We start from the raw sequence: 14,979 nt of genomic DNA, 5'->3' as shown, positions 1-14,979 counted from the left end.
ATAAAGAAAAAAAAAAACACAAAAGTGTAATAAAAAAATAATATTACAATCTAGAACTTTCTTTTTTACATTTTCAGTATCTTCTTAAAATACAATACATGTACTTGGGGAATAAGGAGTTCATAACTGGACTGACAGTATGGAAGGGAGTGGTACTGGTCCAGCGGTTAGGGAACAGAAAAAACTTGCCTTGGCCTGGTACTGACAACCCACACTTAGCCACTGAAGCCACTTAACACATCGGTGTATGAGAAAATCCACGCAAACACATGGAGAACATACAAACTCCATGCAGATGTTGGCTTTGGCTGGATACTAACCCCAGGCCACAGTGCTGCAAGGCAACAGTGCTAACCACTGAGCCACCGAGCTACTCCTCTATTCCTTGGTATCTGTGCACAGATCTATAGTATTCATGTAACACTGACTTTCTCGTCCTTTACGTGACAGTGGAAGCGTTTACTGCACGATGTGAGTTAAGCACCAGGAGTCTACGTGGAGAACGGAGTGTGGATAATTATCTTCACCTAAATTATGCATCAGGAAGAGTTAAATAATGCAGAAGTTTTACGCTTTTACAACATTCCCATATTCCAGCCATTCGTTCCTGAGATATACCTATATGCTACAGTGACTCTTATCATCGGGTCCTTTTTAGGGCACATGTGTCAGATACCCAGCAGCTTTTGTGTCTGGATTGGCACATTTCACATCCACTGAATGTCAATTTTAAATGCGGATTTCACCCTTTACTGTGCAATGTAATGTGTAATTTTCACCTTTAAATTTTGTGCTGTAGATACTACCATTCTTGTTCAGATTACAATTAAAACCCCATTAAAAGGGAATCTGTCAGATTTTTGCTATTTAATCTGAGTGTAACATTATACAGGTATCAAAGATCCTGATTCCAAGGATGTGTCACTTACTAGGCTGTGTCCTGTAGTTTCAATACAATCAGTGTTTTATCAGCAGGAGACTATTACTGTCGGGCTAGGTCTCACATACAGGCCAGTCCACCACTGACTGGCAGCTTGCTAACAATGTACACAAGAAGCTGCCAATCAGGGGTTTGGGTGACATTACACAGGGCTAACATTCTGACCACTGCTACATGTCCAACAGAGAAAACAGAGATTATATCAAAACTACACCAAGCAGCCCGGTAAGTGACAGATTGCTAAAATCAGGCTCTCTACGCCTACATTGTGCTGCTCTCGGATTACACAGCAAAATCCTGCTTACAGATTCCCTTTAAATGTACAATTAGGATATGACCTCAAAGTGGTTTTAGCATGTAGAATGTAGTTTATAGCTAAACCGAGCCTATAAACAATTATGTATTTATACTTACGGTATTTAAACAATTAGGGACCAGGAAAAAGCACTCGCTCAGTGCGAAACGGCAGCTGTCCATACTCTGAAGTATGAAGTCTTTTGAACCTTTATGAACGGGTGAGTGTCACAATTTCATTTATTTTACAATAAACTTATTAAAAAAAAACTTTTTTTATAGGAATAACATGAGCATATTTGCCCTGCTGGTTCTATGAAATTATCCTTTCTGCATTTTCTGCACCAAACTGGTAAAACACATCCGATTTTGAACCGTCATGCATCAAACCCATCAATTCAAGTTTATGAAAAAAACTGGACATCACTCGGACCTTTCTTTCCATTAGGAATGATTGTAAAACTCCGATCCCCAGTACTACTACTTGGCCTACCGATACTCCTGTTTTGCACTGATGAGGATCAAAGACCCTGAGGTATGGATTTTTTTTTTTTTTTTTACAAAACATGAAGTTTAAAATCATGTTTTATTCAGATTCAATTACGTTTTTAACAGGTTGTTTCTAGCGCATCTCTTTTCAGCGTATACATTAATTTATTTAAATTTGAAAGACATCGGTGCTTTGAACTATTTAAACAGGAAGTGAGGTTGTTGAGGTCAAAGCCCTGGAAGAAGCCGATATGGCGAAACTCTGAGTCAGGCACCTGACCTCACCTCAATGTTATATGCTGATTTTAATGCGTTTTTATTCTGCAAGTATAATAAAAATATTCTTTTGGTAAACTAATCTCCCTTGAGCTACACTATTAATAAGTGAGGTAAGAGGCACGTGAAACTAGATGGTAGATGTGGTATGGATTAATGGAGAACTAGAAACCGATTTTGTATCTACACTTGAGTGAAGGTGTGAATGAGATCAGGCGAGTCCCATCTACTGGGAAATAGAAGACTGCGAAGATCAGATCAATCCTAATTTGTGTGCATTGCATAATGCATGGTTTTCACTGCCTGTTTGATAAAAAAGCTTGAGAAACCTTCTTCAGTTTTTATATACTGATGAAACTCTGAGGTTGAAAACTGACCCAATGACCAAACTGATGAAAATCTTATCAGTGATGTCTGTGACATCATGTCCTCCCTTTATCTGAAACCTGTCAAAAACCAAAAAGCCTGAACTCCTTGTGTTTCCTCCCTCTACTTACCTACCTATGCCTGACATTGCCATTTCCGTGTGTGGTTCTACCGTCACTCCCCAGCAACATGCCCGCTCCCTTGGGGGTCATACTTGATTCGGATCTTTCATTCACTCCCTACATCCAATCACTCACCTGCATCTCATTTGTAAAATTCAACCTTTTCTTAATTTTGACTCTGCAAAAACTCTTACTGTTGCTCTTATTCATTCTCAGTTGGACTATTTCAACTCTCTACTTATCAGTCTCCCTTTTGTTAAACCCTTCCTTCTCCAATACATCCTGAATGCAGCATTCAGGATCATATTCCTCCCCAACCACTACACCAGTGCTTCTACCCTGCACCAGCCGTTGCACCGGTTGCCCATCCGCTGCAGAGTCCACTATAAACTTATCACTATCACCCATAAAGCACTCCACGGTTCAGCACCATCCTACATCTCTTCCCTCATCTCAGTCTACCACCCTACCCGTATCCTCTGTTCTGCTAATGACCCAAGACTAACATCCTCAACAATCCAAACCTCCCACTGCTGTCTCCAAGACTCCTCACGTGCTGTGGCAATTCTTTGGAACGCACTACCCAGGACACTTTGATTAATCCCCACCACCCACAGTTTTAAGCGTGCCTTAAAAACAAAGACTGGCCTATCACCTCAACATACTTATCTCACTATCCCTGTTTTGCCCTTACAAAATTGTATTCAAAGCCAGGACCCTCGTATCATCGGTTCTCACACCCTTCATGCACTTAATAGCCCTCCGTGTCAGCACACATACTGGTTAGTGACTGGTTCATGCAGTATTATGTGAACACCCTATTTATTATATTGATTGCTGGACCGTAAAACTCTTTATACTATTATATTTATTAATGTTTTGCTGTGGGATGACTATCTGGTGTAAAAGGGATAAAAATTCAAAGTTTGAAAATTGCTAATTTTTTAACATTTTTCTCAAATTTCTGATATTTTTTTTATAAATAAACACAAAACATATCGACCTAAATTTACCATTATCATAAAGTATAATGTGTCACGAAAAAACAATATCAAAATCACTGGGATTTGTTGAAGCGTTCCAGAGTTATTACTACATAAAGTGACACTGGTCAGATTTCAAAAATGTGGCTCTGTCACTAAGGGGCTAAAATGTAATGCTACGGAATATGTTGGCGCTATAGAAATAAAATGATCATTATTATTATAAAGCACTGATGAAAATAGGTAATTTTTTTCAGTATGAGAAAAATCACTGATGCCCGAATAAATACGCCCTTATCGAACACACATCTAACAAAACATTCTATGAGCACAAAACGATCAATTTCTGTGCAGAAATGTTCCTCACCCTGTGTAAACAGACTAATAAATGATCGCCATATAGCTTGCATGTAGCCAATTAGCTGTCGTTTAAAAGTCTGGATTGGCTAATGTAAAAGGGCTATTAGTCTCTTTCCAGGTGCTCAGCATCCGCTCAGACGAGGATAGGACATCATTATTAGTGTAATGCTGCGGAGTATGGACCCACTGCCCCACGGGCCGGGCTTACCCTGGAGGGGCGTGAACAGGTGTCTACCGGGTATTCTATAAAGCCACTGGTGGTGAGGATAGGCTAGGCCTCCGGGAGACACCAGGTAATACACCAGGGCAGTCCTCGGAAGGTCGGAGGCGTGGGTATGAGGTACAGGAGGGTGAAGGCAAAGATGTGGTCAGACTGTCCGAGGTCGGGGCAGGCCGCACAGGATCAGTATACGTAGCTAAGGTCAGGAGCGGAGAGGTCAGACAGGACGAGTATACGAGCTGGATCATTAACGGGAGAAACAAAGAAAAACAGGACACTAGCAGACGAACTGACTAGGAACCAACGTTCAGGCAAGCAGTGGTGGGAGGAGCTGCATAATAAAGAGCCTGCTTGCACCGGATAGGCTGGGGAACCTAAACTTTCCAGGACACAGCAGGGTTAAGTTCCTGCAGAGACCGGCTACACACCCCTAAAGCCAAATGGAAACACATTCAGATGCAGCAGTGCTGAGGAGTGCTGCAAGAGGCAAAAGTCAACGAGCCGGACTGACGCGGGGAGAAGCCGGGTGGTGTCAGACATTTTCTAACATTTATCCGTTTCTAGGATTTATAACCATTTCTCCACAGCAGCCCCTCCTCCACTCTACTGTCAGTCATGACATTTCATTCACTGGCTCAGAAAGACCCAAAGGAAAGGGCAGCGTGCATCGTTCTGAGCTCATGGGATATGGATCTTCAAGAGCTCATCCGTCACAGGAACATGCATCCCTCTACACGCTCACTTTTTATTTTATTAACACTTACATACCAAATCAGATGAGATTTTTCTCCATTTCCTTGTCATTTACATACCTTAAAAAGTAACTGGTCTTAATTTTTTTTTTTTTTAAATAAATCAATAGTATACGTGAAATTGAGAATCATTGCGATATATCCAGATCAGAATAACAAAATAAATCAGGATAGCATGAAGCAACAAAGTGAGCCAACGTTTCATTATTTGTTACTATCGTCATCATGCCCGAACTGACATTTTGCAATTTTTTACATACATAACCCAATATTCATAGGCATCTTTTTTAAATATAAATATTATCAATTCATTTTAATATTAATTATTGCAATATCAAATACTTAATATTTACCGGTATATTAAAATTTATTCAAATATGATTTTTTTTTTATTAATAATTATTATTTATATTTTGTGTGAGTTTATTTTTTGCATATATTCTTTAGTTATTTCGCTTTTTTTTTTTATATATATACATATAAATCTCTATAGTTTTGTCCAAATGGTAGAAATTTAAATCAAGAAAATAAATATACATTTAATCTTTGTGAACCGGAATGATTTTATTTTCTCTGTTTTTGCCTGTTAGGGAATACCTTACAAATCTGTGATCGAAAAAGGCCTAAAATTAAAATTGAACATGATTAACTCTTTTAGAGAATGGCATTTGGGTGTCAGAGAGAGGGGTGGTCTCCTTCTTTGGGGTCCTATATTACTCTAGAAGTCAGCTGTTTAGAAAAATTCACATTCTGGTGGACTCAACCAAGCCATCGTCACCTATGCATACAAATCCACGACATGTAATATTACATTTTCCTATGGAAAAAATGTGTGCCCATCAGCAATGGTTGGTGGCGTTTTGATAAGCTTCCTTTACATCAGGGGTTGTACACTATTTCAGTATGACGCCTTTTTTAGCACCGACGGCTCGTAAATGTATGGGTGACCCGTTACCTGGAAAATTACAAGATCTTACATAAATATTTATTGACTGATGGATAAGTACAAATCAATTGGTGTTTGTTTTCTAATAGTTTTTATTGAATTTTTAATAGTATATCAAGTAACGATATTTAAAGGGATAAAAGATAAAAAATAAAATAAGGGGGGAAAGGTATACGGTACTTTAATACAGGAATAAGGGAAATTGGGAAAACGAAGTGTGATGAGCGAATATACTCGTTACTCGAGATTTCCCGCGCACGCTCGGGTGACCTCCGAGTATTTTTTAGTGCTCGGAGATTTAGGTTTCCTTGCAGCAGCTGAATGATTTACAGCTATTAGACAGCTTGATTACATGTGGGGATTCCGTAGCAACCAGGCAACCCCCACATGTACTCAGCCTGGCTAATAGCTGTAAATGATTCAGCTGCGGCGATGAAAACTAAATCTCCGAGCACTAACAAATACTTGGAGGTCACCCGAGCATGCTCGGGAAATCTCGAGTAACGAGTACATTCGCTCATCACTAAAAACGAATAATTAAAGGGAAACAAGAAAAATTAAAAAAGAGAGGTCAAACAAATGAGCAATAAAGAAAAAAAACTAAATCAAATAATAACAACAAAAAATCCCTATACAAATATGGACTCAACTGGTGTTTGGTGACAGTAAAGAACATATCTGCTCCCTGCTGCATGGCACGTACTGTATGGCACAGCCGTGTCTGGAACATATATACTTGGGACCTGACAACCACAAACTGGTGGAGAGTCTTACACATTAGGTGCCAAGTCAGATCTATATAGCGCCTTGTAACAAAAAAAAAATATATTTTTCAGCTAAAAATTTTTAACTGGTTATTAGTGATGAGCGAGTGTGCTCGGATATCGTGTTATCTGAGTATTTACGACGTGCTCGAGTAATATGTTCGAGTCCCTGTAGCTGCATGATACGAGGCTGTTAGGCAGCTGCAACACATGAATGGTTGCCTGTATGTTAGGCAATCCCCGCATGTGTTGTGGCTGCCCAATAGCTGCAATACATGCAGCCGAGGGGACTCAAACATATTACTCGAGCACACTGTAGACACTCGGACAACACCTGAGCATGGCGGATAACACGATATCCGAGCACGCTCGCTCATCACTTCTGGTTATGTCCCAAATTGTAACACTGACTAATGCAATAGTAAGGGTATGTTCACACATTGCATTTTGGCAGTGGGTTTTTTTTTTTTTTCAATGCACCAAAAACCAGAAGTGGTGTTTTTAACATTCATTTTTTGCACTGTTTTTATCTTTCATACAAATAGGTGAAAACCGCTGAAGTTTTCAGAAATCTCATTGATTGTGATTGTGCTGGTACTGTGAAAAGCTGCGTATTCTATGTACCAAATATGCTGCGTAAAAAAAAGGCAGCAGAAACGCCACATGTGAACATACCCTAAAAATGTCACGTTTGTCTTAAAAGTCACCCAGGAATTCCTTACAATCTAAAATGTACCTGTGTCTTCCTATCGTCCTTGGCAAACCTGTAATCTCATTATTTCGGAGGTCCAACCAAACGAGGTGCGGCAGATGGAAGAAGAGGTCATCGGGGAGAGAGCGCAGTGCATTTCCCTCCAGATGCAGGCTCTGAAAATAAAATATACGTTTATTAGAGATGAGCGAATTGTCTCAGTGTTGCATTTTAAAAAATTCAACAGAACCTTGCAAATGTTTTTTTTTTTTTTTTTTTTTACACAAAACAGAGGATTGCATGAGCTATAGAGGACACGCATGACATCAGGTGTGGCCGCTTCCCCATAATGCCAAGTAGTCATCACATCATATGGTATAGCATAGCCAATCGGGAGCGACTATCATAGCCTGTATAAAAGCTGAGACAGGGAAGGCAGCAGCCATGATGTAGTGAATCTGTAGAGTTAAAGCTCACAGCATAGCAACAAAGATAGGGACAGAAAGCCATAAAACACAGTATAGACTTCACAGATAGTGACAGGACAGTGAGTGTGAATGAACAGAATAGAAAAACAGCTACAATCCGTTCACCCATAGTCACATATGTGGACATTATTAAATTAGTTAAAGAGCTTAAAAAGTGTTTAATACAGTCCTAGGAGACCCCAGGGTGTTACACAAGTATTTTCAGGGCAATTGGGGGCTTTACTGTACCGGTTATTCATGGCGATTTGATTTACCTAAAATCAAGTTTTGGAGAAAAATTGAACTAAGCTGGCGAATTCGAATGTCAAAAGATTCGCTTGTCTCCAATGTTCATACATGTTAAAATAAAAAAATTGTAAAGGGAAATACTAATCAATACAAAATTCTAACATCTACAGATGTGTCTGATGGATAGCCAATCACTGGTGGTGGTCCGACTTTTGGGAATTACAGCAATTTTGAAAAAGATGAAGATGACGCGTTGGGGTAGTGAATGCGGCAGCTGCGCTTCTCCGCACAGTCAAGTTGCTGAGACTCCACAGCTCAGGAAAAACTTCTAAGGAGAAGCCCTACACCAGTGCTGCAACCCCCATACCCTCAGGAAAAGTGGGGGGTCCCAGAAGTTGTACAGATCATGCCGTTCTTTTTGAGTCCAAGGAGCTGATATTAAAAGTATATCGGAAAAATTCGATACGTTTTTATAACAGGAGAATGTTCTATTATACAATGGAAGCATTTGCTGAAACAGGAGCTCATTAACAATTTCAGTACCAGAGGGTTTTCTGCCTCGGCCGCTTCCTTACCGAGCCTACTCTGGCAGGATAAGCCTCAAGACAATTTGATACTTTCAAAGGGAATATTTGATAAACATTGCTCTGGACTGTAACAAGAGGAACGGGTAGACATGTGACCGAATAATGGCCGACCCTTTACTAACCGCACAGGAGCAATGACAGCCGTGCTATTGCTCCTTTCTGGTCCTGCAGTAACAACGATGCACGACATCTATTTATTTATGAATCCGGACCGTGTTATAGTAAATATTTACTCCAGCTACATAAAGTACAGAATAAACAAAGTGCAGCCAAACTATATGAAGAAGATACATCAGCAAAATAAGATTACTGCACACGTATTTCCAGGCAAGAAGCGTCTCATACACCTCGCTAATGTTATTCTATGAAGTTTTGGGCACCATTTGGGCCGATGCACACAGGAAATCAGAACGTTCAGACGTAAAAAAAAAAAAAAAATTGTAGCACCCTCAATTGGTAAACAATCTCTTTTTTTTTATTGGCAGCTCATGATGGTGAGACAGGAATATTGTAAGTTTTAGGGCGCAGTCAGATAGTCGTATAAACAGAGATTGCCCGGCGGCTCTCCCGACCAAAGCGTGACAGGTTCGTGTATTTTTGTGCAACTTTCACGCTCAGGTCGGGAGAACTTCGACTAGTCCGTACAATGCGTTCCGATTTATACGGCCAGAGACGTATTTCCAAAATCAAAAGTGAGTACAATAAATTACTGATCGCTGGAGATCCAACTGCTGGGAACCCGAACAATCTCGAGAACAAGGATCTGGATCCTGAGAACCGGAATTGTACAAAGCTCCCTCTAAGGCTACTTTGCACTGCACGTCGCTATGCGTCGTTTTGTAAAAAAAAAACGCATCCTGCAAAAGTGCTTGCAGGATGCGTTTTTTCTCCATAGACTTTTATTAGCGAAACATTGACATACGTCGCAACTGTCGTGCGACGGTTGCGTCGTGTTGCGTCGGTCCGTCGCCATCAAAAAACGTTACATGTGCGGCTGGAACTCCGCCCCCTCCTCCCCGCACCTCACAATGGGGCAGCGGATGAGTTGAAAAACAGCATTTGCTGCCCCCGTTGTGCGGTGCTTTCAACGCTAGCGTCGTTGCGTCGGCACGTGGCATTGCGACGTGCAGTGCACGACGCTAGTGTGAAAGTAGCCTTAAATGGAGCAGAGCATGCTTTACTTCCACTCCATTCATTGTCTTTAGGACTGCAGGAGACAGCGGACTACCAGAGAGTGAATGGAGCAGGGGTCGAGCATGCACACCTCTGCTCTATTTAATATGCGTATAGATAAAACTGAAAAGGCACAAAGCTCAATAGTGTCATATTCAGATTACACAGGAAACAGTATAAGGGGATTTGCTCACCTGGGGGGGGGGGGGGGTTGTGACCATCAATCACAGCGCCTTACATAGAAGTTAACAAAAACAGCTGCAGCAGATCCACCATAAAGATCGGGTACAAACTTGGAGATGAAAGTGGATGTAAACCCGCGCTGCTGAGGATCCAATAGACGATAAGAGACCAGATACAGTATTGATGCGGTTTTGTTTGTAAACTCATTTCGAGGTGATCATATGTCTTCATTATTGGGATTTGACCTGATTAAAAGGTCTGATCACCTCGAAACACCTTGACAAATAAAACTACATCAATACTGTATCTGGTCTCTTATCGTATCCTGGATCCTCGGCAGCGCGGGTTTACATCCACTTTCACCTCCAAGTTTGTACCCTGTTTAATAAGTAGCGCTGCTGAACCTGATGCTCGGGATCCAGAGCCCTAGTCTTGGGGTCAGTGATAGTCCCAGAGGTTGGACCCCCAGCCCAGCAATCAGTATTCTTTATCCTCAGCATAGGGAATAACTTTTGACTCTGGGAATATCCATTTAAAATTTGGATTTATTTGCACTTTGGCCAGCAGATAAGAACAAGGATTAGTCCTAGTGCGATTCATGAAATTATCTGTGGCTCTTCAACACAACACATTCATTGTTTTCCATAAGGATATTTTCTAATGTGAATAAGGCATAAAATACCACATTCACATGTATTACTAGTGCAATGGTAGCGGATTCGGTCCTGATTTAGGGGTAAAATATGCACTAAGTCCCAATAGAATGCTCAGCAAGCAGACACTATCTTAGGCCTCAGCCACACATCTGTGTTTAAACACATACATGAAAAATGGTACTGGTGTCATCAGTCTGTGGTCCGGGTATCTGTTTTTACCATCAGTCATCAGTGATTTTCACTGATGGATAAACAAATAAAAAAATGACAAAGTTTTTCCTACACTTTTCAATGTTAAACACAGACACAAGGATGTATGTACAAATGATGGACCGATAGACTGGCATTGACCCATTTCATCTGCGATATGGGAAAGAAATAGAAAAGGTCACACAGTCTGCGAAAAAAAACACGGACAAGTGAATAGTACCACACATTATAACTATCTGTGAAAAAAACAGGAAGAACACACACATGCACCATGGACGTGTGAATGAGGCCTTATGCAACGGCTGAGATTTCGCAGGCACGGTCGCTAATGGAAAATGTTGGCTCTTTTTTCCTTGAAGCAGCTTCACCGGTGGCTTTTCCATTGTTGCGGTGACTCCGCTGCTGGCGTTTTCTTCTCTGTATCGTGAAGTAGAACAATGAGCAGGTCACTTCTTCTAACAGCTTCAAACTTCCGAAACCCTGACATGGTTAAAAGAAATGGAACATGTGCACAGTCACGTCGTTCTTACATTGCCGTGCACTATGTTCATTTTATGGGACGCCTTTTGCGGCACTTTTTCAAGAGGATTCTGGGTGGAATCTGCCTGAAAAAAAAAAAAGCTGCGTAACCTTAAAGGGCTCCTCGTGGTTGAGCTGAGTCATCCACAGGAAGAGCCGCGCTTTGTGATCACCCTCTGGACAGAAAACACTAAAATCTCAGCTATAGCCACATGAACGTACCTTTATACCGGGGTTCTCTCTGTAAAGATCTTCACTAAGACACTGAAGTTTTTTCTTACTTAGGTCTAAAGTTTCCAGTTTTTGCTTTGCAGAGGAATCTTTCCCATTGACTTGATCGTGTGAGGTTCTGGGACAGTGTAATATGGAGGGATTCATATCGTCAGCACAGGATACAGAGAGTCCACGGACTACTAATGCCTGGAAATACAGAATTGGACGGCATGTTCATGTGACCAATAATCTCTATACCAATAACATACACATTACAGCCCAATGTAAGCAAAAGACCAGGCGTAGGGGGATGAACAAAGCTTATTCTGCAGCTGCCCAAAAGATGTATGGTCTACTCTATACCATCAATGAGATGCGTTAAAATGAACCTGAATATGCAAGTTGTCTCTGAGAGACAAAGAGGACTCTGAAGAGACAATCTGCATATTTAATTTCCCAGAGGAGCATGCATGGCTTATAAGTCTCCTCACTCGGATACGCGAGGCCTGACATGTCACTCTCCACAAGGAGAAACGTTACGCCTTAGATTCCAGTCCAGAGCCTCTCACCTAGCCAGATCACATCTCATACTTTGCACTGATCAGGGGCAATAATCCAGAAACACAGTGTCTGAAACTTGAGATTTTGGTTTGACTTTTATCCTAAGTCATGTGACCAGGCTCATTAAAGGGTCGATATTGACTTTTAGGATTGCTACTTCCAATAGGTGGCACTAGATCTCTAGTCCTCTTCCTCTCTGAAGAGACAATTTGCATATTTAATTTCCCAGAGAATGTGCATGACCTATAAGTCTCCTCACTCGGACATGTCAGGCTTGGCATGTCACTGTCCACAAGGAGAAAGGTTATTCCTTAGATACCAAAACCTGAAAATGTGTAGACAATAAGTAATAATCTCCCTGACAATGTTATCTCCAATCCGTGATGCATCAGTGGTCGAGCGTGTTCCCTGGATCTCAGTACCAGTCCATGGCTCTGACGGTAACTGCTGTGCACAGGGGTCAATCTTATGCGCTGGGGGGACACAGTCACCCATCTGTTTGATCACTACCAATCTAACTTTCATCTCCTATCCAATGGATAGATGAGAAACGCTTAAGGCTGAACACCCCTTTAATTTGCTGATTCAGTGTTTTGTTTTAAACGACCCCAAGTCCTTCAGGGGAATGTGACATCAACAAACGATCTCTGGTTTCAATCAGATTTTTATGTCAAAGGGTTTTTCAATTTAGGAAAATCCTTCTCCACTATCTGCAGCTTCAGCGCTGACCCAGGAAAGGGCGAGGAACGGACAGTGTATTTTTCTCTTTAAAGAGGGGTTTTCTGAAAGCGGAAAATACACTTTTAATGGTTTTGTTTTTTAAAAAAAATTTAGATTTTTTTTTATACATTTTCCATATCTATAGTAAAAAATAAAATTAAATCTTGTAATTTTCACCCTGCCCTGCTGAACACCCTGCCCTGCTGCACACCCTGCTGAACACCCTGCTGCACACCCTGCCCTGCTCAACACCCTGCCCTGCTGTACACCCTGCCCTGCTCAACACCCTGCCCTGCTCAACACCCTGCCCTGCTCAACACCCTGCCCTGCTCAACACCCTGCCCTGCTGTACACCCTGCCCTGCTCAACACCCTGCCCTGCTCAACACCCTGCCCTGCTCAACACCCTGCTCTGCTGAACACCCTGCCCTGCTGCACACCCTGCCTTGCTGCACACCCTGCTGCACACCCTACCCTGCTGCACACCCTGCCCTGCTGCACACCCTGCCCTGCTGCACACCCTGCTGCACACCCTGCCCTGCTGCACACCCTGCCCTGCTGCACACCCTGCCTTGCTGCACACCCTGCTGCACACCCTACCCTGCTGCACACCCTGCCCTGCTGCACACCCTGCCCTGCTGCACACCCTGCTGCACACCCTGCCCTGCTGCACACCCTGCCCTGCTGCACACCCTGCCCTGCTGCACACCCTGCCTTGCTGCACACCCTGCTGCACACCCTACCCTGCTGCACACCCTACCCTGCTGCACACCCTGCCCTGCTGCACACCCTGCCCTGCTGCACACCCTGCTGCACACCCTGCCCTGCTGCACACCCTGCCCTGCTGCACACCCTGCCTTGCTGAACACCCTGCCCTGCTGCACACCTGCCCTGCTGTACACCCTGCCCTGCTGTACACCATGTGCTGCTGTACACCCTGCCCTGCTGTAATCACAATCACGTCCGTGTTGCTCGTCTCCGGTACTCACAGGTCAGTTATGCACCCGGTGGAGCGGCCGCAGATCGGCCTCATTCCGGCGGCCACGTCCAGTCCGCAGCGCCGGTTGCTCAGCAGGTGCTCGAATGTTATTCGGCGTAAAGGAGACGAGAGCGACGCGTTACCAAGACAACCAAAAACTGGGTACGGCGGCTCAGGAGGGTCAAGACTGTTCAAGCGAGAACGCGAGCAACCGCAATGTAGTTATAGCCTCACAGACAGAGTGACACAGTGCCGTGTGCGGAGGACACAGGCTGCGCTTATACTCATGGCATTCGTAACATTATTTAGTTTATGTAGCTTTCTGTCTCTTCTTCTTTCTTTCTTTCTTCCCTCTTTCCTTCCTTTCTCCTGTTCTATCCCCTTTTGCTGTTTAGTTTTCTTTTTTCTTCTTATCCCTGCTTTCCACTCTCCATGTCTCTCTTTTTATATTTCTGCCTCTCTTCTCTCTGTTTCTCCTCTCTCTCCCTCCTGTCTCTCTTCTCGCCCTCCTCTTCTCTCACTCCTCTCTTTCTTTCTCTTTTCCTCCTCTTTTTGTCTCCCTTTTCTCTCCCTCCTCTCTCCTCTTGCTGTCTCTTTTTTTCTCTGTCTCTCCTCTCTCTGTCTTTCTTTTTCTCTCCCTACTCTCCCTCTATCTCTTTTTCTGTCCCCTCTCCTCTCTCTTTCTCCCTTTTTATCTTCCTCCTCTACCTCTCCTCTCTCTGTCTCTTTCTCTCTCCCTTTATCTCTTTTTCTGTCCCCTCTCCTCTCTCTCCTCTTCTCACCCTCCTCTCTATCTCCTGTCTCTGTCTCCCTTTTTCTCTCCCTCCTCTCTGTCTCTCTCCACTCGCTGTCTCTCTTTTTCTCTCTGTCTTTCCACTTCTCTTCTCTCCCCTCTTCTCTTCTCTCCCTCCTCTCTCTGTCTCCCGTTTTCTGTCCCTCCTCTCTGTCTCTCTCCTCTGTCTGCCTTTTTCTCTCCCTCTCTCTATCTCCCTCCTCTCTATTTCCTCTTCTCTCCCTCCTCTCTCTTTCTCCTTTTTCTCTCCCTTATCTCTCTCTCTCTCTCTTTTTCTCTCCCTCTCTCTATCTCCCTCCTCTCTCTGTCTCCACTTCTCTATCCCTCCTCTCTGTCTCTCTCCTCTCTGTGTCTCCATTCCCCCCTCTTTCTCCCTCCCTATCTCCCCTTTCTGTCTCCCTTTTTCTCTCTCTCCTCTCTGCCTCTTTTTCTCTCCCTTTATCTCTTCTTCTCACCCTCCTCTCTAT

General features: G+C 42.9%; 1 protein-coding gene across 2 annotated transcripts in view; it reads right to left on the bottom strand.

Moving 5' to 3' along the window:
- The window catches only part of LRRC27 (leucine rich repeat containing 27), a 52,139-nt gene extending 38,129 nt beyond the window's left edge, over positions 1-14,010 (bottom strand). Inside the window, exons 1-3 of one of the 2 annotated variants that reach the window (XM_077258445.1) lie at positions 13,730-14,010; positions 11,470-11,667; positions 7,249-7,379 (exon numbers count right to left, since the gene is read on the bottom strand). In XM_077258445.1, the coding sequence (XP_077114560.1) occupies positions 7,249-7,379; positions 11,470-11,625 (287 nt within the window). In that variant the 5' untranslated portion in view covers positions 11,626-11,667; positions 13,730-14,010. The remainder of the gene's footprint in view (positions 1-7,248; positions 7,380-11,469; positions 11,668-13,729) is intronic. The other variant, XM_077258444.1, reaches the window with a different exon arrangement.
- Between the last annotated feature and the right edge of the window lie 969 nt (positions 14,011-14,979).

The sequence above is a fragment of the Ranitomeya variabilis genome, chromosome 4 (genome assembly GCF_051348905.1).
Source record: "Ranitomeya variabilis isolate aRanVar5 chromosome 4, aRanVar5.hap1, whole genome shotgun sequence".
Lineage (NCBI taxonomy): Eukaryota > Metazoa > Chordata > Amphibia > Anura > Dendrobatidae > Ranitomeya > Ranitomeya variabilis.
The sequence above is the reverse complement of the archived record's forward strand: the minus strand, read 5'-3'. Positions and strand labels throughout refer to the sequence as shown.